Genomic DNA, 21,978 nt, shown 5'->3' with positions numbered 1-21,978 from the left:
AGATTAGCTGGATCAGGTGTGTTTAATTAGGGTTATATCTAAACTGTGCAGGACTGTGGCCCTCCAGGAACTGAGTTTGACACCCTTGGCCTGTCCCATTTTTGACTCCCTCCCACTGTTAAAATGTAACTAAGTAATTTTTACTCCGAGTAAATTTTAAATGAGCTACTTTTTACTTTTACTTGAGTTGATTTTTAGACTGGTACTTTTACTTGTACTTAAGTAAAATTTCATTAATGTAATGGTACTTTTACTTGAGTAGAATATTTTTGTACTCTTTCCACCTCTGCGTGACGGTAACCTCATGGTTATGAATCAGTTCTGGTAAACCAAAATTTTAAGGTTCAACCTCATGTAGGAATCACAACAATCCTGTGATTCCTACTTTACTGTCGTCATGTCATAAAGCAGACCATTTAGTGGTGCAGACCCTGTAAATTCTTTTACAAAAAACACTGCCTCGAATAAAAAAGAAGTTGCATAAGATCCATTTACTGAAAATAAAGGCACCTAGACCCAAACTTGTCACAAATAGTTACCATAATGGGAAATCACTTTAATATACCCAGCCTCTTGAAATACAATTGAATTCAGTGCACTCATAAAACCTTCATATACATGCGTTTTTCCTTCAATATTCTTTTTTCTTCATTCAAACAAACTATGACTGATGGGACTACTATGAAATTAAAATGCATGAATCATCACACAGAAACATTTTAAATAACATTCCTGTAATGTTACCAGAATAGTTTACTCAAAAATTAAAATTTCCATCCAAGATGATTAAATTAGTTTGTTTCTTTATTGGACCAGATTTGATCACTTGCTCACCAATGGATCCTCTGCAGTGAATGGGTTCCATCAGAATGATAAAAAAACATCACAATACGACTCCAGTCAATCAGTTAACATTCTGAAGTGAAAAGCTGTTTATTTGTATGAAACAAATCTATCAAGATGTTTTTAACTTCAAACCGCTGCTTCCGGCTAAAATACCCAGGATTCTGCCTTTCCATTATATTACTTTCTCCTGTCTGGTCTGAATCAGGGGAGAAATATGCACAGATCTATCACCGTTTACAAGCAAAAGCAGCCCAAACCACTTCTAAACAAGTAAGTATTTAGATGTTTTTAATCTGCTCTTTGGACTCTTCTGACAGCACCCATTTCTCAAACCTGTTCTTATGAAGTAAACTCATTTACATCTTGGATGGCCTGAGGGCGAGCGGAATTTCAGCTCATTTACATTTTTGGGTGAACTATTCCTTTAAGTTTCCATCAATAATCTTCTAAACACTAAACAATGTCTAAAAAAAAATCTAAAACAATGAGATAAATATGCTTGCTTTCCTTCATTCAGCTGTTGTTTCACCAGCACAAATACACAGGTATTTCATAATCTATGCTTTCTTATCTGACGTGGTCCATAATAATTCACCATCTGCACATGTATCTGCATGAATTTGGTTTACTCTCAATTCTCGTTTTAGTGTTCACACTATTATGAGTTATTACGGATCATTGCACATATGGTTTCACAATGGTAGTGTTACCAAAACCTGGTAAGGAAAGACATTCATATAAAGCGCATAGATATAAAGTAATGCTATAATTCCAACACATGTATGACAACTCAAAACTTTGGTTAAGTCATCTTTCATAATGCATATCAACCATTTCATTCCAACTTTGAGTTACAATCAACATCTCAGTATATCTATACATATATATAGGACGACAGTAAATCTCTGTAAATAGTGGCATTGTTAGTATTGGAATAGCCCGAAATCTCTCAAGAAGAAAAAAAAAAAAACCAGGCCTGAGAGAATGTCATGGGAGTCAGGCTGTCTACACAAACAAGAGGAAAAGAATCAAGATTAGTGTTGAGTTCTAGCATTCCAGGGACTATCAGAAGCCTTCTGCATACCTTCATGCTGTCTGACATTCCTCGAGCCATCATCACCTTGACTGTTATCGCTATGCCACTGCTTACAAAGTTAGGATCCTAGACTCTCTCCATGAGACTGGGAAGGTTGATCTTGAGGTCACAGTGTCAAAAACAACACAGAAGCAGTATATACTGCTGCCGTTAGGTGCATAACGCAGTATTGACTGACCCAAGGCCATGTGCGCTCGCTCATACTGCCACTGATTATGACACTGAGCACAAGCTCAGAGATATGGTCAGAACTTTTACATGGTTGTAAAATCCATATGAAACAAACAAAAAAACAAAACAAAAAAACAACAACATGAAATGCTGCCCACTTATGAAACTGCAAAGACAGCCTTGGAGGTATAAAAATGTTACAAATGTTGTTTTTAATGAGTATTTTTTCTAATCTTCCAGTAAAATTGTCTCAAAATCCTTCAAAGACGACAAATGCAATCTTTACAAATAAAATTTACAACTATATAAATAAGACTTGCTTTCAATAATATAAATTAGTTTCTTAAAGAAGTCTCATTCTTGACCATATTGGATCAAATACAGTAAAAGTTGTTATCACGTGAAATTACAATTTAAAATGACTCTTTTCTATTCTAATATAGTTTAAAATGTCATTTATTCCTATGATGGAATAAATGACATTACATTACTTTAGTCTTCAGTGTCACATGATCCTTCAGAAATCATTCTAATATGCTGATTCTGAATACATTGTTTCAGTATTCTTTGATTAAAGTTCATAAGTACTGTACATCATTTATATGTCAAACAGAAATAATTTATAACATTAGACTTGTTTATACTGAAAACAATGAATCAATCTTTCAGTGCAGTGAGACAAAATTCACTCATTTTTAAGATATAACGAGAACTTATGCAGTGTTGCTTCAAGAAAATTGATCTGGAAGTTCTACTCTAACATTTGACTGGAAAACAAGTCAAGAAATACTCATTAAAAACTTTTTAGCAGTGTAGCTTTGACTTTGGTTTCTGTTAATTGTATCACATCTTTCAAAATGATTATGGTGCTACGATTAAAAAAATCATTTGAATATCATTTGAATAATTATCTCTACAAAATAACTAAGTACAGTCAGTGGTACTTTGCTATAAAGGCAAAATATGAAATGCAGATTGAATGCAGTTTAAATGACTGATTCAAGCCTCTCTGTTGTCATTGTGGAAGCCTGGAGAATGAATGCGCTTGAGGGTCTCAAGCCTGTTCAAATGACAGCAGGTCAGGGTGGGACTCTTCGTTCTCCAAGTTAAGGGTCCCGTAATCCACTGTGCCATTCCCCAACAATCCCCCCTCAGTGACGCTGATGTGGCAGCCCCCTTTCCCTGGACATGGGGTGGAAGCCATTCTAGTTTCTGAGCTGGTGAGTTTCTTTGGGTCTAGACTGTCTTTGTGAATGAGATCTGGAACAGAGAGCAGCAGCTGTGATTGATCCACATCCGTCACCACAGCTGTGGGCTTCTTGTTTAGTTCTAAACTGGTCTTCTCCATCTGGCTGCTTACACAGTCACCGGGCTCTGAAGGTTTCTCTATGCCAGACTCTTCAGGGCTTGGTTCAGGCTGAAGCTCAGCTTTATCTTTGGAGATTTTGTCAGGTGAGGAGACGAAGGAGGATTCTGGGGAGGCTACCACAGGGTCAGAGGATATCATCATGTCCTGGGTGGTCTTCAAGGCCCGTGGGAGACGCTTTTTACCCGTGGGAGGTGGGGGATCTAGCCGAGGGAAGGAATCCAGGGAGATGCGACTGTGTGAGAGAAAGAAAAAGCAAAGACACAATGTGATCATGCAAGTTAGAATGACCGCAAAAGATCATTGCAAATATGTGGTCCAATAAGATTTATTCACTTCATTTGAATAAATCTTATTAAAGGTCAGTTTCAAAGCATCGATCAAGACTACAGGGAAAGAGGAAAAAAGTGAACAGCAGAACAAGTCTTTCTTTTGAATTCAGAAGATCATTTTTGGACGGGATGAAAAGATATTTCCATATATACTTATTATCATATTTCCAATGCAGGGAAGTTGATTTGAATTTTTAAACTTTGGATTGTGAAGATTGTAGTTCACTTAGAATCCTTTTGTGACTTTATTCTCCATATAAAATGTTTTATGACCTTTTTTAAGGAAAATGTATTAAAAATCTTAAAGAAAGCAAAATCGTGACAAAAATGTACAATTTTAAATCAATAAATTAAATGTGGGAAAGCAGCAGTACTTGAATTTTTTAAATGCTCCATATAAATAAACAGCTTTTTTTTTTTAAAGAAAGGTATATTTTCATTCAGCAAGGGTGCATTTTAATTGAGCAATTAGGTCACAATTAGTAGCATTTTTTTTTTTTTACTGATTTTATATATATATATCAGTACGTTAGACTGATTTCTAAAGGATAAAAATTCAACATTTGCCATCACAGGAATAAATTATTTTTTAAAATATATTAAATATTTCACAATATTACTGTTTTTACTGTATTTTTTATCAAATAAATATAGCCTCTGTTGGAATAAGAGACTTTTCAAAAACATCTGAATGGAACGGAAGTGTAATATATTTGTTAATATATTATAACATGTTGAAAAAGTTCAGTGGACAAGAATAGTAGATGCAATGACGTGATTACCTTATCAAGTCACAAGAGATGTTCACAGTCATTTAGTGACACATTCTTGTAGTATATCCCATGATAACGGCACAACTCCTGCAGTAATGGCACGTATCTGTGCAATAGTAACCTTACTAGACATGATAAGAAGTTGGTTTCTAGTAAATGCATTATTTCATGTATCATTTTATGACAGTGGAATATGTACTTGGCCTGTTAAAGATATGTTGATAATGTTGTTGAAAGCCATTAAGTCTATGGGTCTTTTTCATCCATTTTACATCCGCCAGGTAAAAAAATCAGCGCTCCAAATCAGGCCCCTCAATTTAGGTATCATTCCACAAATCATGAAGCTTGCGAAACAAGTTCACTACTTATGTTCTGTCTTTGTAGCACTAACTCCCAAGTGGTAATATCTTTCAATGATTGTCTTAGCAAGTTCTACTAATTATGGATATAAAGGCATTATTTCCATTAATTTTATGAGCAGGCATATTAAAAAGCTGGAAGGAATGTGTATAATAGATGTTACACAACTGGTAATATTCCAGCCAATTAAGCCAAACCCTCGACACAAGTCAAAGTTTGCCTCATGCAACACACGAACATGGACTCACACAAACAGAATCATTCCTGTATCCTAAATCCAGAAATACATTCCCTTGAAGGATGCTGATAATGAATGCAGTTGCTGTATGGCCGCATTAAAAGCCTTTTTTCCCTTCTCAAAGAGATGTGGGTCAAATCGTTCATGGTGTTCACATATAATAACAGAGCACAAAGACATTTCTCCTGTTTTCACATTCACTACTAAAAGATATATGAACTGCCATAGAGAAATATGAATCCGCTGTGATAAATGATGGTCTATAAAGAGTAAATGAATAGATCAACACAGGCACAGTAAGATTTTTACATGTTTTTAAAATAAGTATCTTATACTCCGCAAAGGCTACATATTTGATCAAAAATACAGTTAATCAGTAATATTGTGAAATATTACAATAACAACAAAAAAAAAAGGTTTCTATTGTAATAGATGTTAAAATTTAACATATTCCAGTGATGGCAAAGAAAAATTGATATGCTGATTTGGTACTCAAGAAACATTTCTTCTTGCATTTACAGAAAATAATAATCTTATGTAATGTCTTTACTGTCATTGATCAATTTAATGTGTTCTTGCCAAATAAAAGTATACAATTTTCTTAAAAAAAAAAGAAAAAGAAGTAGTGTATCATGGTTTTCACCAAAGTATGAAGCAGCACAACTTTTTTGAACATAAGAATAAGAAATGTTTCTGAATGTCTCAGAAAACGGGAGCTGCTGAAAATTCAGCTTTCCCATCACAGGAATAAATTACATTTAAAATACATCAAAATAAAGAACAATTCTTTTAAACTGTAATATTATTTGACAATATTAAATGCTTTGCTTTGGATGGAACACATTAATTCAGCATTACTGGATGAAAGTGAACTGGAACCAGATCAAAAAATCACCCCACGTTTAGAGGAATATTGTTTATTTGACATTTATTAGACAGGACAGTGAAGTGATCGGATTGGGACATGACACAGTCCAGCCCTGAATCAGTCTCTGTAGAAACACTCTGGGCCTTAAATGTCAAGAGCAAGTACCAAAGCTGACAACTTCCTAGCACTTTTATTCCAAGCGTGAATGGAATATAATGACCGTATTGAGGTTTGCATCTTTACCTGTTTCTTGATGTGCTATGGCCCATCTCAGTCATGCTGGACCACACTGGCTCCACGTTCTTATTCACCTCTGTGACTCCGATGTCTCCGAGGCTGTTGGGATCTTTTCGGCGGAGCAGGTCATTTACCTTTGCTCCCATGGCTTTGCCCAAGTTCAGGGCATTTTTTAGGTGCTGGCTGCCTCCTGTCTTGGATCCTGCCAGGGCAGAGGTGTCTGCCAGACGAGAGTTCAGCTTCGGCTGTTCCACAGTGTTGAAGTTCTCAAACATGCTTTGGTCCACTAAGAAACAAAATAATAAAAAGGTTTTTCAGACAAAGTGATTCATACCACATTAACATTTAAAGGTGAGCTGTGACTTCAGAAGCTTTTGTACAGACTGTTTAAAACCGAGTGTAACACTGCAGAACATTTTACATTCAACCAATTTGTTCAACATAAACTTAATATTGACATCTGACTTTAACACTTGCTTAAATTCAGATGATGACAAAAAAGCACAATATCCAGTATTACCGGACATATACTGTATATCAATCAATAGATACCATTTAAAAAAGTACAGATATCATGCATCCCTAATTTTATGCAGTAGTAATTAAGAATTTTATACATCAAGTGTTGACAAGTTCATGCAAAAAAACAACACACAACGACATCAAAAAAAAACAAAACAAAAAAAAGCATTTGGCAAGTCAAAAGAAGTCTTGTGTCTTACCTCAGAACCATTATTTCATGGTTAGCATTTGAATGACAAAGAGAGCATAATTTATTGTTTGTATCTAACAAAACACATGGAAATAGAAAAAAACTTTTACCCTTTAAAAGATGAATAAAAAGAGGGAGACCAACAGTGATAAAGATGGTAAGATCTGCAATTTGCCAACAAAAGTGGCCCTGACAAAGTGTTCCATTTCAACTTCAGCTTCAATTTTGTCCATTCAAAGCGGTTTACAATAAAAGCTGTATATAAGTCTGGCTATAATCAAATGTGATTTTAAGAAACTCTTGAAGGGATTTGATGTGGCATAGTTATTTCCAGCCTGTTAAACTCAAACACTTTGAACACATGCTCATGGAGGAGTAAGAATTCTCATTAGTCGGTGACAGTCTCGCACCGACGGCAAACCTGGGCCACATATGAGACTAGAGAGGCTTTTCCACACAAATACTTGACAAGGAGAAGTTATTTTGATGCTGACAATGCCTTGGTTCTGTAGGCAAGGCAAACAGATGAATGACGGAGATCTGTGCTGAAAGCAGCATGCTGTTGTCATGGTAATCAGGGGGGAAAATTGCAAAAATGGCAAAAAAAATATATAAAAAATTTAAATTATAATCCCAATAATTAAAAATTATAATCCCAATTTACCATTTGCAATGGGTCTGCCTTTCTTTTCCAGACACAACACTGGGTAACAAGACCTGCTTAAATCATTGACAGCACTGATCTTCAAAACCTACATCATCTGACTGAATTAATCATGTGATTGTCTGAGGTAGCACACCACTAGGGCCATCTGACATCTGAAAGAGATAACTGATGCCCAAACCACTAAGCACTTCACTGGCTGTCACGTTACTTCATCTGCTAAAGCTACAATACCCAGACTAATCCTATTATGTTTGAGTATCAGCCTCAGACGGAAAAAAATAGTCAATTAGGTTGTCTGACTGCAAAACATCATCAGCAAAATCATGTTTAAAAAGTATTTTTGTACAGTCCATTTCAGATTGATCTGTCCTGAAAATCTAGCAATCTATTGTTGGTCGGGTTACATGTTATTCAGACAGGCTAGTCCTGTCTAAGAGGGTAGTTTATGGCTAAAACACGTAGAATTTGAACCCGATTTTATGCTGAAAATCACAAGTATGGTTCTGAGAGACTAGATTTTGAGTGAGGAAGAGAGAAAGTAGTAAGATGTATAGCAAATTGTCAGCTTCCAATTTTGAGCGTGACACAGTGATCATTGGTTTTGATCCTTCTGCACAGGGGTGGACATTATTGTGTAGCTCGAGGCTGCAGTTTAAAATATCTCACTGAGGCTCTGCCACAGCAGCTAATGTTAGGAGGGTATCTGACACACTGCTATTCTGGGCTGGTTTATGATCTCCTGATGTGTCCCAGCGGGAAACCTCTGGAGCAAACGCTGTCCAGCACGCGACAGGGTTGCCACTTTTTGACCAGTGAATTTCCATATTTCCAGTTTTTTTTTTTTTTACATAAAAAAAAAACAACAAAAACAAAGCACAAACTTGAACAATTTTGAACTGATAATATAATTCTAGAAATTTTAATAAAATACTTTTTATTTTGGAAAATCAAATCCTATTGGATGTGATATTGATATATTTTTATTATAACTTGTAAAATTTTACAAATAATTATAATGAAATTATAATTACAATAAAATATTTTTTTTTTTAAAAAGGTCTTGGAAAAGACATTTCCTATTCAAGACATCAATGATATTTTTATAGGAAATATAGGCCTATTATAATAAAAAATATACTATACCTTTTTATTTAAAATATAATATATTAATTATTATTACATAAAATATATTAATAAGTATATTTGATTATAATATACTTTCTACATTTCTAAATTATTGTAATTACCGTACAGTAAAATGCTATACATTTTTGAAGTCTCAGAGACATACATATATATATATATATATATATATATATATATATATATATATATATATATATATATATATATATATATATATATATATATATATATATATATATATATATATATATATATATATATATATAAACACATTAACATTTTTAATCTCTCATCTCGCTCTTATTTCATCTCTCAAGACTCCTCTATTTATAGCCCAAACAAAAATAATCACAATGAAAAGTGACCAGATTTTATATTTCATGATGCACTACATTCAGTACAGAATCAAAATATATTTTATATTTAATAAAAAATAAACTACTATCTTCTAGAATGAATCTTTAAATACAAGGGCCCTGGATTACACATGAAGAGAGGGTCAAGGTGGAGTAACCTGAAATGCACTTGCACCATCTGACTCCCTTTTATCAACTCAATCATTAACAAAAATGAGCTGGAGCAACCCAGCAAGCCCAGCAGCCCAGAATAAAAACATCAGTCTCAGGACTTCTACATGAAAAGGGCAGAGAACTTCACAAGTAAACTGCACTGTTAGGACTATCCATTAGCCTTATCTTTGTTGAACTGCACCACTGGCTGACTAGTCTCCTTGGTACTAAAGATATACTGTAGAACATGGTAGAAAGATAAAAATCCCCAAAAGAGCAACAAAAATAACACCACCATGGATGGCATGAAAGTGTTCCTGGTCAATAGCTATTTTATGTTAAGCAGCGTGCTGAAATTTAAAAAGAAAATGGATGTTTGAAAGAAGATAAATCTCAGACTATATCAGAACAGTGTTACAATTAAGGCGAGACCAAAAAGCAGCACTGAACACATAAAAAATTGATGCGGAGATGTTATTATGGCAATAATCTGCTACTGAAGAGACAAAAAAATAACAGTGAACATAACAGGAGACAATACCCCCATTTCATTCAACTTTAAATCTCAGATCAATAATTAATCAAAGGTTCGGCCACATCAGTGTCAAGCAGTAACATGCATGCAGTGCAGCTATCTGCAAGTTTACCACTGATGAAATAAAGAGATCTGTAGCAAGTAGACTGTGATGCCAGATAATGACCGCTTTTATACCTGATCGACAGTCATGTGTCGTTGTAGAAATCATTAGAACCTGATTAGACTTACTGTGCGCAATGCCACACTCTATGAAATATAGCTAATTAATTTAGTTCTTTTAAAGGCAGCTTTTAATTTCATGGTGCGTCACCCTTGTGGGGCATAAAGGAGTTCAAATCAATTGAATTGTACTTTGAACATGAAGGAATTTTTTCCGGTCAAGTCCGGATATCAGCTTCTGAACTAGCACGCTCTCAGAAGTGGCAGCCATACTAAAATGAGATGTGATATTGTTATGCATTTTGGATTATGCCACAGGGAGAAAGATTAATCCGGCAGCCGCTCGTTTCCCTGAGCGAGGAAAGATGAGACAGGGACGCTCCAGAACATCCTTTAAATAACACAGCGATTCAGACGGTGTTCTCTGCACTTGATGGTTTTGTGAGCTCGACACGTTTTAGTAGTTATTCTTGAAATCGCACAACTACTGAACCACAGTTTAAGTAGGAAAGTCAATCAAGTGCATTCACGATGGATTTGTGTGTAACTTAACTAGTGTAAACTTTGAGAAGGCTGCTGAAGTAAAGCAAGTTTGTGTAGCCATTTTTAAAAGCTAGTTCAGCTAACTCCTTGATCCAGTAGTTCAACCTGGTGCACGTCACTGAACATTCACTGAGAATGACTCTCACACTTAATGAACACATTCACACAGTGACACCGCAGTGCACTTAAAAACGACAGAACTCATTTTACATGGCTTTGAAATGAGTCATGTACTTTGAAAACCTGCAGTAACCTACAGGAGGAACAATTGGAGGTTTATCATGTGTGACACCAAAGGCTGTTTTGTTTGGAATAATTCTTGAAAATAATAATAAAAAAGGTAACACTTTATTTTAAGCTGTCCTTGTTACATGTTACATGCACTTGCTATTACAACAACAATTAAATGCAAGTAACATATAGAAAGTCTATGTAGTTAATTCATATTACTCAGTACTTAAATGCATAATTACACTTTAACAAGGACACCTTAAAATAAAGTGCAACCAAAAAAAAAAAAGAAAAAACAGTGGCCAGGATTCAAGGACAAGGTCAATGATGACGAAATTAATTTTAAATAATTAGCTGTGCTTCTCCAGGCATCAGTATCATATAAAAAACCTGTTTAGTAGAATATGCTTGTGTTAAAGTGTTTTTACTGGCTTTGATGCAGTTGTTATGCAGTTGCTAAGGCAGGTCTAAGCAGGTCTTAAAAAAAAAGATTACTACAGCGGTAAGACAGATGAAGACTATAACTGAACTATGCACGAAACTTGAATTATGCTTGATATTACTGGAGCCATTGCAATGACTTCAATTTAATTTCTATGGATTTTTTTTATCCATTTTATCATTAACCTTGCAAAAATCTTGTGATTGGAACAGGCACAGTCACCTTTCCTCAAAAAGCTGCATGATTTGAGGTATCAAGCCTGTAATAAAAACTGAAATCAAAATAGTAGCAGTATGTGCCTTAGCAAACAGCACTAATACAAACATACTGTGTCCTTAAAGGAGAAGTCTGGTCTTGTGTTCAGACAAATGACATGTTTCCCTGTGGAGGATTTCGACCACAGCTCACAGCTTGGTCTTGGCTGCAAGCCAACACGACTGGTCATTAGAGACGCGGCGAAGAATCTGTGGGAAGATTTTTACAAGCCTGAAGGAGATTTAAAGATGGTAAATTCTTACATTTCGAAAAAAAATCAAGATACTAGTGCATAAATGAAGGAAAACACAGACGTTTAAGACTAAACCAACAACAGAAAGTGCTTATGATGTCCTCTATGTGTGGGAAGACTTGCTTTCCACTATTATTACCAGTCTAATTGTGTGCATGTGTCTGCCTCTAAATGGCACTGGAAGAGAAACAGAGGAAGCGATAGGAAAACTGGAAAATATAAACAGAGAGGTTAAAGAGTCAGAGTAGTTTATCAGAGAGATACAGTTTGACACCCAAATATCACTTTTTTGAAAGCACAGAAAAAACCCCCGAAAAGAACGCAAAATGTGTACAAAAGTTAATATGTGAAGCAGTCAGATACGACAAGCTCTTGTATGAAAATAATGAATAAGGGATGTGAGTTGTGAAAACTCTGGCACTCTAATTAGGGTTCCTGTTGGTTAAGATCTGACCGATTTAGACGCATCGCTACCCTTAGGGTATAATTAGCTTAGCGTCTCAGTCCACAGTCATTCAATTAAGAATCTGTTCTGTCATGCATGCTTAAACAGATGCAGCTGGGTAATTGTCTTCATTCTGAGCAATTCTGCTGAAAGGTGATCTAAGTAGCTGAGCATATCAGTACAAACATGCCTTATACCACCCAGAAACAAACTCGCAACTGTAAAACTGATGTGATGGATACGTTATCACAGGCTAATGTATAAAATTTGTTCCACTTCATATAGATGTACTGTATCTCTTGCAGTTAAAAACAACCACTTGTTTGTGAATAAGCAGCAATCGCTTGAAGACTCTAAAAGAGTGTTAACACATACAGCAGTTTGCAACAACACCTATATATGCATATATACACACACACACTGTCTATATATATATAATGTTCAGAAGTAAGGACAGCCATTATAACCAACAATGTATCCACTTTGTGACCTTTATCGATAAAATCACTGAGTTTGTGAATGTTCCATTAGAGATATAAGATTCTGACATATGATGTGTCCCTAAACTTTAAAATGGAGACAAGAGTATTGACTATGCTTTGGGACTGTTTGCTTTTCAATATATGACATAAAATGCGACAAACAAAATGGGTTAAAGTTACCTTGGTCTCCCAGAATTATCAGCAGTACAAACAGCAGCAGACGGTTTGACAATATTGACACTGATTGACTTGAACCCTTTAAGCAAAGCATCAAGCAGTGTTTTTCTAAGTGCGCAAAATCACATTAAACAGCAATTTCGTCCTCCAAGCAGTCAGAGGGGCCGTGTTTGTTGAGCACATTGAGCAGACGCAGGGTGCTCTCGTCCTGCTGTCCCCAGCTTTCATCACTCTCATCTGTGTTTGACTCGTACTCGGATGCGATTCCCGACTCGTGGAATTTTAGCAGCTCAAGGCTACCCAGAAGCTCGTCCCGTGATGAGGGCGAGACACCTTGGGATGGCGTGTCGGGACCCTCCTCCTGTTGGGGTGGTCCCAGAAGAAAGCGGAAACACTCAAACTTGATCAAGCACTGGTCCCTACCTATTGGACTGCCCAGGGGCAGGGATAGCGGTGTCCCATCGTTGAGTGGAGGTAGGATGGCGTCCTCTGGTCTCGGGGTGGTGGGGTCACACAGAACTGGGGGCACATTGGCACGGAAGGTGATTTCCAGGAGACTATCTTGGGATCCCACTGTTAAGAGAGAGGAAGAGATTGGGGCATTTTTACACTTGGTTTATTTCAAGGGTCTGAGAACGGTTTACATGAATTTTGACATCTGAATGCTCCAAATTTACTTTAAGCAAACTGAAAAGTATCAAGGCCTAATAAAGAGCAAATAACATTTATCTAAATAATTCTAATATGCTGATTTGATGCTCAGTTGTGTTGCTTAAAAGTTCTGCGGAAACTTTTTTTCAAAATAACAGCATTTATTTGAAATAGAAATCTTTCACTGTCAATATTATGTACCATTGCTGAATAAAAGTTATTGACCTACATCTTTTTAATGTTAGCGTATAATCATAAAATTATATATATATAAAAATTATATTATATATATATATAAAATAAATTATAATTTAATATAGAAAATGTAATATAGAAAATACATTTAAATAGATGTTAAATTAAACTATTTTTATGGGCCAAGTAAAAACATTACCAAATAGTTTGCACAACTAAAGGTTTGGAGGTTAAATGTAATGCAGTGTGAAAGTAATTACAACAGAAACTCAATACTGCTCTGTTCTAGGATTGTCAAAAGAACTGACATCGGTACTGAATTTTTTACAAATGTGGCGATACCAGCAGTTCCCTCTAACATTATTAAGGTTGTTTAGTAGATTCTTAAAAATCTCTGATTCGCTCATCAGATGTCTTTGATCGGCTACTGTACAATGATCATCACTTCAAACTCTTCACTGAGCATTTACACAAATACACACAGGAGCATTTGAAAACAGGCATCTTCTATCTTCAATCTAACAAAACTGCATAGCAAAACGTTCTTTTTTAATCTATAGACAACAAATTAAGTAATAAAGATATTTTAATGAAAGCAGATCACCAAAAATACTTTACTGAAACAGTATCCTATGCTTGTAATTGTTACTCTTTTATTAAGGGTGTTAAAAGGACAAAATTACATATTTTCTTAATCACCTAGTTGGTGGCTTGAATAAGGAATCCCTGTATAAATAAGGTGCCTAATATAAACACTTGACAGACATCAAGTGAACCCAAGGCCAGCCTCTTACATTGAAAAACCATAGTCAACAGTAAGTTACTGGCTGACCACTAACTATTGAAAGTATTGACCATCATTCTCAGTTTTAAACATTTTTAATTAACTACAATAGGTTCACTTATACATTTTCAAATGATTTTTTAAAAGTATCTTAGTACTGTATTGCTTCAAAGTAGGACTGGGGTTCAGTCTTTCCACTCTCTTTTCTCTGTGGATGTCATCTGCCTTCCTTCATATTATATAATGCTTCACAATGTCAGTTCTGCTCCACTTTTCGCCTTTTCTTCTGCTCCAGCAGGTTAATAACAGTGCTCCTACCCCTGCAACACATCCTCACTTGTCCTCTCTGAACAGATCTGATGCGTTTCAGCGGCTTTCTTTCACTCGTCTTTTCACTCAGACCCTCCTATCTGTTCCAACTCTCAATCACATACTTCACTTTGCCTTTTAACTCCTCTCCCATTATGGCACCGCACAGGGGTTAATTTCAGGTTTATTTTAAAGCACACTTTCAAATAGAGCAGCAACACCTGGAGATGTGCCATCTTTCACTTTAGCCTGCATGATAAAGAGCTCTCATCATACGCTCCAACTGTCACACTTAAGTCACCTTGTATTAAAAAACAAAAACAAAAAAAAAACGCGTCTGTAAATGGCTGTCAAATCTCTTCTAATGTCCTCTTTAATGATGACACTATATTTTACTCTGAAGTGAAAGTTAGAATCTAAAACCAGCATCAATATAATACATCAATAAAATAATAACATATTACTATTACTATTATAGGAAAAATAAATTTAACATTGAGCAGTTTATTAATAATAATAATAATAATAATAATATTTCTTTCCAAATTAGGGCTGTGAATGTTAACATGCTAACTTATTGGGATCAATTACATATAATTAAGATTCATGAGATTTAGAAACCATCCATATGGATTATAATTAGATCAGTTCTTTTTTTTGGCAACAAAAACAATTCAAGGTTTTTGCACAAATAAACAAACAAACTCTAAACATTTTATACTTAATATTTAATATATCATATACACTCTTAGAATAATTTTAAACAAAACAAAATCATAATAAAATAATTGTCTTTATGTTCTCAATAAAAGCAAACTCAAATAACTTTTGCAGAAATGCTCAAAGGTTTAACTGAACCACCTTTAATAAGTGTGAGTGTGAAAAGCAACCGAAATACAATACTTTTGTACTAAATGCACATCTTGAGGATGTCAGTAGATTAAAAATGAAATGTGAATAATTGTATTATGACCTTTTTCTACTTAATCTAACAACACTGACTATAAATACATTTTTGCATACCAAAAGGTATGTTTGATTTTAATGCATTCAATTTATTTTTTAACAACTAATAAAATAATAGATGCTTTAATGGATGCAGAAGATCAACAAAAGATTCTTTACTGAAACACAGACCCCCTGTGCTTGTTTTTATGCTTCCATTAATAAGGCTGTTAAATAGGGCAAAATTCATTCATCTACAACAATACAGGTTTTTGATGTTACTCCATCTGAACACAGGAAATCATACTCACTAGAGCCATTCCCAGCCATCTTGAGCTCCAGCTCCTGAACCTGTTTGACCAGGAGAGAAATATGCTGCAGCAGGTCTTTATTCTGCAACAGCAGCTGGTGAACTCGAGCCTGGGCCTCAATCCTCGCCGCAGCTTCTGCAGAGAGCTGATCCTTCAGCAAATGAACCTGAGGAACAAACCAAAGTTTGCATGCTTTAATAGAATGTACTACAAACCAACAACACAGAGACCTGCAGCATTTCATAAGCTGTATTTTCCTAAACTCGCCCCTGCAAAGGACAAAAAACTGAAATTGGCTCAATTTACTTTTTAACTCCACCACAAAAGCATTTCGCAAATTTAAAGAGATAATTTTATAATGGAAACTAATAAAAAAATATTAGTTTTTCATTTGATAAAACTTTTAAGCCATTATTTCCTCATTTGGCTTTATTCAACTTTGGAAGAGTATGCCTGAACACGCTGGAATCCAGTCTGCCTTCAAGAGTTAAAGAAAATGAAAATAATTTGTTTTTTATTGTTATTCTGAGAATTTCAAAGTCCTACTTGAATTCATATATATATATATATATATATATATATATATATATATATATATATATATATATATATATATATATATGACATTATATATATCAGGTCAAATATCTCTAAAGGATATGTAACTATGAGCATCCCATTATGCATTTTGTAATGCATTTCTATTAAATATATTTGGAATGCATTTATATTGATTATTAATAATTTATGGCAACTGTTACTACTTTAGGTAGTCGCCATTCATGCAAAATAAAGTGTTTCACCCAAAAAGCTTCAACACCACATCATGAAATAAACTGAAGTTTATATGAGCAACAGCAGAACAACAAATGCCTGTAATATCGGTTCAAAATAATGATAATAAAATAAAATAAAATAATTTGCACATTTCAATATTTTAATATTCAGTTATACAGTTTAGAATTAAATTAGAACATTATTATTCTGCCACAGGTTTTTGCAAAAATTATATATAAATATATTAAAAATAAAGAAATAAACAAGCCATTAAACGTTAAGGATAAATAACATTACTGATTACACAGTTGTTTCATTAAGCAATAATTCATTTAAATCAGAAAAAGACACACAAGGCAGTCCAGAGTCCACCGTCCACCATATATTTTGTTATGAATTACTGCTTAGTTTGTCCGGCTAATGACAAACGGCCATCTATAAAGGTTACCAAAGTGATTATTATGCACCTGAGTGTCCTTCATAAGTTCTAAGATTCTACCCAGTGGCAGACAGCCAAATCCATTTTCGCCAGGGGCTTATCCTGAGCACCGTCTAAGTGTCTTTTTGCTCCTAAAGCCACCGAGGATGCCCTCCAAGGGGTCCGGGGTGATTTATTACCCAGCTTAAACAGTGTGCTTGTTCGTGTTGCCTACCCTTAAGAACAATACATTCTCCAGACAAAGCCAATGAGCCGTCAAGATCAGGCCAGCAGGGAGTAGCGCAAAAGATTGAGGGAAAAAAAATTACCATACTGTAAATGTGGACTGAAAGCTTAGTTCAGCTTGAGTCGCTTGCCATCGGTTCTCGAGTGTACGTGCTTGTATGTACGCGTGCGTGTATGTTTTCTGACAAAGAGTAATTGTCATTGGGAAAAGAGCTGCCTACCATGACAAAAGATGTTGTTTTCAAAAGGATATAGGATGTAAACGTATACAAGCCTCATATTTCATACTGTCATAGTGTTATATCTCAATATGAGTGGGTCACATTCATCAGCAAGGCAAGTCAGGGAAATGTTGGAGCTCAAATTTTTTTATATTCATCATTTTCCTCTGTGACATAAAAAAAGTAGTATTTCTTTTCCTTGTCTTTAAAGTAAACAACAAAAGCAGCAATGAAGAATTATAATTTAATTAATAATTTAATGTCAATGCATTTTCACTGCAATCAGTTATTCTTTGTTTCAATACCAACTTACCAAGTGTGCTAATTAAGCAATTAAAGGTTCACTGTTCAATCATGGCTGGGAATGAAAAGAGTGAGCACGGTAATATATCTGACTGTATGATGGGGAATGATCAACATTCATTCCTTGCAGTAATATTAGTGTACAGTGTGAGAAATATTAGCTACAGTGTGGTAATTAAAAAAAAAAAAAAAATATATATCTTTCAACATCAAGAACACGAACAACGTGAGCAGGTCTGAAGTCTCTAAGATTAAGTTAAATGACAAATTGTAGTTACTTTTTAAACCCCAAAATGACATCTATGACAACCAAAAAGCATCTTAGTATCTTAAACCTTAAAATGTAAGCAAAATGTAAAAATAAAAATAAAAAAATAAATAAATATCAACATCAACGCCCCCAAACCAATCAGAGCCTTGCAATCCTTCTAGTTTCTGGATTCAAGTTCACGGGTAAGGAATGATCATTGTTCACACACATAAATCTCACATTTACACTGTTTTCTAAACCTTTTTCCACGCTTACTCAAGAGAACAGATTTAATAACATTAGGATGTCACTAAATGATTCACTTTCACTGACATAACCTAGAGAGTTCTAAAAAAGGACATTTGTGTGATTCATGTTCTAACAATCTATTTAAATCACACATTTTTAAAGTGGAGACTTTCATGTCCATATTAATTCCAACGCACAAATTTAATCTTTATTTTCTTCCAATGCACTGCAGTCATTACAAGGTTTTTATAAGGCTGTTTATTCCATTGTTTCTGCTCTCAAACTGCACAGATCACTTCAAATAATTCAGTGCTGATTTCCCATTAGATACCCCATTGAAAGTGGCAAAAGAGCATGAAGAAATAAGTGGAAATCAAGCAGTGCTGAAATACGAAGCAATCAAAGGGGCTATCTTCCATAAACCCTATATATATATATATATATATATATATATATATATATATATATATATATATATATATATATATATATATATATATATATATATATATATTATTTGAGAGAAACCCCACTTGACGCATGCAGTACTAGAACTTAATCACTCAGATTCATAATACATTTTGCCTGAATTGCACTCATAAAGCATCTGCAATGTGTGAACATGTAAAACTTATTTTTGGGAGATCTGACATGGGCTTAGTTTTCGGGACATGGCAGGAGCCAAGTGTATTAGAATCATTTTATCTGTACTGAACCGTCTAGGAGAATCTTCCACCAGAATATGATTAAAAGAAACCCAAAACACACCAAGAACTTCCCTCACAAATAACCCACTCAACTACAAATCCCGACTTCAGAAAAACAAATATCATTTCATCTGCCCATCATTTTCCCTAAGGATGAGAGCCACTGCAAAACAAATAGAGAAATAAATTAATAAACGACGATTGACTCGCGTATATCGCTTTGATAGCGTTCTTCAAAGTGTCTCGTCTCCTTCAGTGACTGAACACATCACAGCAGCCACAGCTTGTTTCTATTTGAGCATGTTGTTGCAAATTAGGGTCTCTTTTCAGCTGGCAAGTGTGTTTTCAAGAGCTGGTATGAATAAATATAGATTTAAATTCAAAGATACAGAATAGTCTGCGCATGACCTGATGTTTTTTTTGGACCCAGAAGCAGACATCCCAAGTCTCCCGGAAGTTCCGGGAGTCTCACGCATATTGAAAGCGGCTCCCTGAGACCCGCAAATTATTTAAAATCTCCCGGAATCTATACCGAGCGAGCAAAAGCGCGCATTCGAAACAGATACTGTGTTTCAAACCGTGTAGCGCACACACGGCAGAGAGGGAGAGGGAGCGAGAGACCTTGCGTGTGTGTGCTAATGTGCGTGTGTAAGAAGCGCATGTAAGACAGAGAGCATCCTGATTGGCCTGTTTCTGCAAATCAACCAATCAATTGTCAGTGTGGGCGGGCTTTTATCTCTTGTCCCGAACAAAATTAATCAGTTATGTCTATCTAGTAGAAACAGGAGCACCATTGCAGAGGGAGAGTGTCACAAAACAAAAAAAGTATAAGACACATTTTGCGGCAGACTACACGAAAGTGTACCCGTCTTATAGGTGTCAAACATAATGACAGTCTTGCTCAAGCATTGCCCATGGAGGGTTATATGATTGCAAAAGGCATGTTGAGATGAGTTGACAAGTTTAATTTCATCTGCATATTATTCAGGTTAGTTGTCAAGGCTACATGAAAACAACCAACTCCTTAGACCTGTTTAAAGTTGCAATGGAAAATAAATAAAAGCAGTTTACATAAATTGTATAAGCAGATTATATAAATAGTAAAAGTAATCTACATATTTAAACATAATTAACGAATAGTTACATAGGCCTATAGCTTATAGAAATAATATTTTATGCTTTTATATCTGTTAGGGACCACAACATGTTAGGGAGGCTAAGCGCAGGGAAGGCTGCTCCAATATATCTCAGTTCTCCAATTCAGATAGGCAAAGTCTCACTAAGAAGGTGACTACAGCTGAGAGATGTATTTCCTTCCCTTTTTTTGGGGGGGGGGGGGGGGGGGGGGGGTACCTCCCTGAAATGACTTTTTGCAGGTTGGGATGTCTGCAGAAGGCGAAATGAACATCACGGAGCGCTAAACTCTCCTGCAGAGTGTGCTTCACTCATGCTCGAAGCCGGAGGTCGCTCTCGCGCAGAAAGTCGTAAGCAGGAACTTCCTAATATGGGCAACAGCGTCCGGCTATCGCTGTATTTTCACAGACACCAGAAACATTTGGAAACACGAAGACATTTGATTGTGACGAGATATGGTTTATTTGTTTTTCAAGTCATATCCAGGTAGCCTAATTAATAAAGTAGCCTACGGTATATGAATAAGGCAGTGCTAATTGACATAGGCCTAGCATTCATTACAGTATAGAAACTATTCTGCTTTATGTGATTGTAGAAAAAAGTGTTTATAGTATATAAACAAATCATTAGCCTATTATTGGTTATTGTCCAGCAGTTATAGATTTCTAAGCCAAATAAAAGCTAGAAGTTAGAGAAAAATGAAAGTTGCCTATAATAGCCACTACAACTTTTGAACAGTAAGATTGTTAGTTTTTTAAAGAAGTCTGTTCTATCCACCAAGCCTGCATTTATTTGATCCAAAGTACAGCAAAACTACTCCAGTCACACAGTCCTTCGAAATCATTCTGATATTCTGATTTGCTGCTCAAAAAACATTTATTATGATGGTGTTGAAAACAGCCAAGTATATATTTTTCTGGTTTCTGTGATAAATAAAAAGTTCAGAAGAACAGCATTTTTCTGAAATATAAATATTTTGTAACATTATAAATGTCTTTATCATCACTTTTGATCAATTTAAAGCATCCTTTCTAAATAAAAGTAATAATTTCTAGAATCTCTTTTTCAAAAAAAAAATAAAGCTTTTGAATGGTATAATGTTATAAAAGCTTTTATTTTCAGATAAATTCTGATCTTTGGATCTTTCAGTTCCTCAGAGAATCCTGAAAAATGTACTCAACTGTTTTATATATTGATAATAATAATTTAAAAATTTTCTTGGGCAGTAAATCATAATATTAGAATAATTTCTGAAGGATCATGTGACACTGAAGACTGCAGTAATGATGCTAAAAATTCAGCTTTGATCACAGAAATAAATTATTTCACAACATTACTGCTTATGCTGTACTTTGGATCAAATAAATGCAGGTCTGGTGAGCAGAAGAGAATTTATAAAACATTAAAAATCTTACTGTTCAAAAACTGTTGACTGGTAAGGTTATATAGATTACAGAAATGTTGTATTGTAATGTGTGTGTGTGTATACATATATATATATATCAATCATTCCTGTCCCCCTCACTTCTGAAATGATGGCTACGCCCCTGCTCCACCCCCTGTAACACCATTCTCAGACCTGTGAAGAGCTCCAAGTGCCTTTTGTGCAAAAAACAAAAACAGACTTTCAGT

General features: G+C 35.1%; 2 protein-coding genes across 2 annotated transcripts in view; both read right to left on the bottom strand.

Annotated features, from left to right (window-relative positions):
• Positions 1–3,021: 3,021 nt before the first annotated feature.
• Positions 3,022–7,555, bottom strand: LOC132151805 (uncharacterized protein C1orf226-like). The gene is made up of 3 exons (XM_059560181.1): positions 7,010–7,555; positions 6,294–6,573; positions 3,022–3,714 (listed from the first exon to the last, which is right to left on the bottom strand). Exons 2-3 carry the CDS (start codon positions 6,560–6,562, stop codon positions 3,168–3,170), a joined length of 816 nt encoding a protein of 271 aa, XP_059416164.1. The 5' UTR covers positions 6,563–6,573; positions 7,010–7,555; the 3' UTR covers positions 3,022–3,167.
• A 5,078-nt stretch (positions 7,556–12,633) lies between these two features.
• LOC132151802 (carboxyl-terminal PDZ ligand of neuronal nitric oxide synthase protein-like) overlaps positions 12,634–21,978 on the bottom strand; it is a 103,220-nt gene continuing 93,875 nt past the window's right edge. The window contains exons 9-10 of the mRNA XM_059560177.1: positions 16,042–16,207; positions 12,634–13,419 (exon numbers count right to left, since the gene is read on the bottom strand). Of these exons, the coding sequence (XP_059416160.1) occupies positions 12,974–13,419; positions 16,042–16,207 (612 nt within the window). The 3' untranslated portion in view covers positions 12,634–12,973. The remainder of the gene's footprint in view (positions 13,420–16,041; positions 16,208–21,978) is intronic.

Source organism: Carassius carassius, chromosome 10, assembly GCF_963082965.1.
Source record: "Carassius carassius chromosome 10, fCarCar2.1, whole genome shotgun sequence".
NCBI lineage: Eukaryota > Metazoa > Chordata > Actinopteri > Cypriniformes > Cyprinidae > Carassius > Carassius carassius.
Note: the sequence above shows the minus strand (reverse complement) of the source record. Positions and strands in the feature narration are given on the sequence as shown.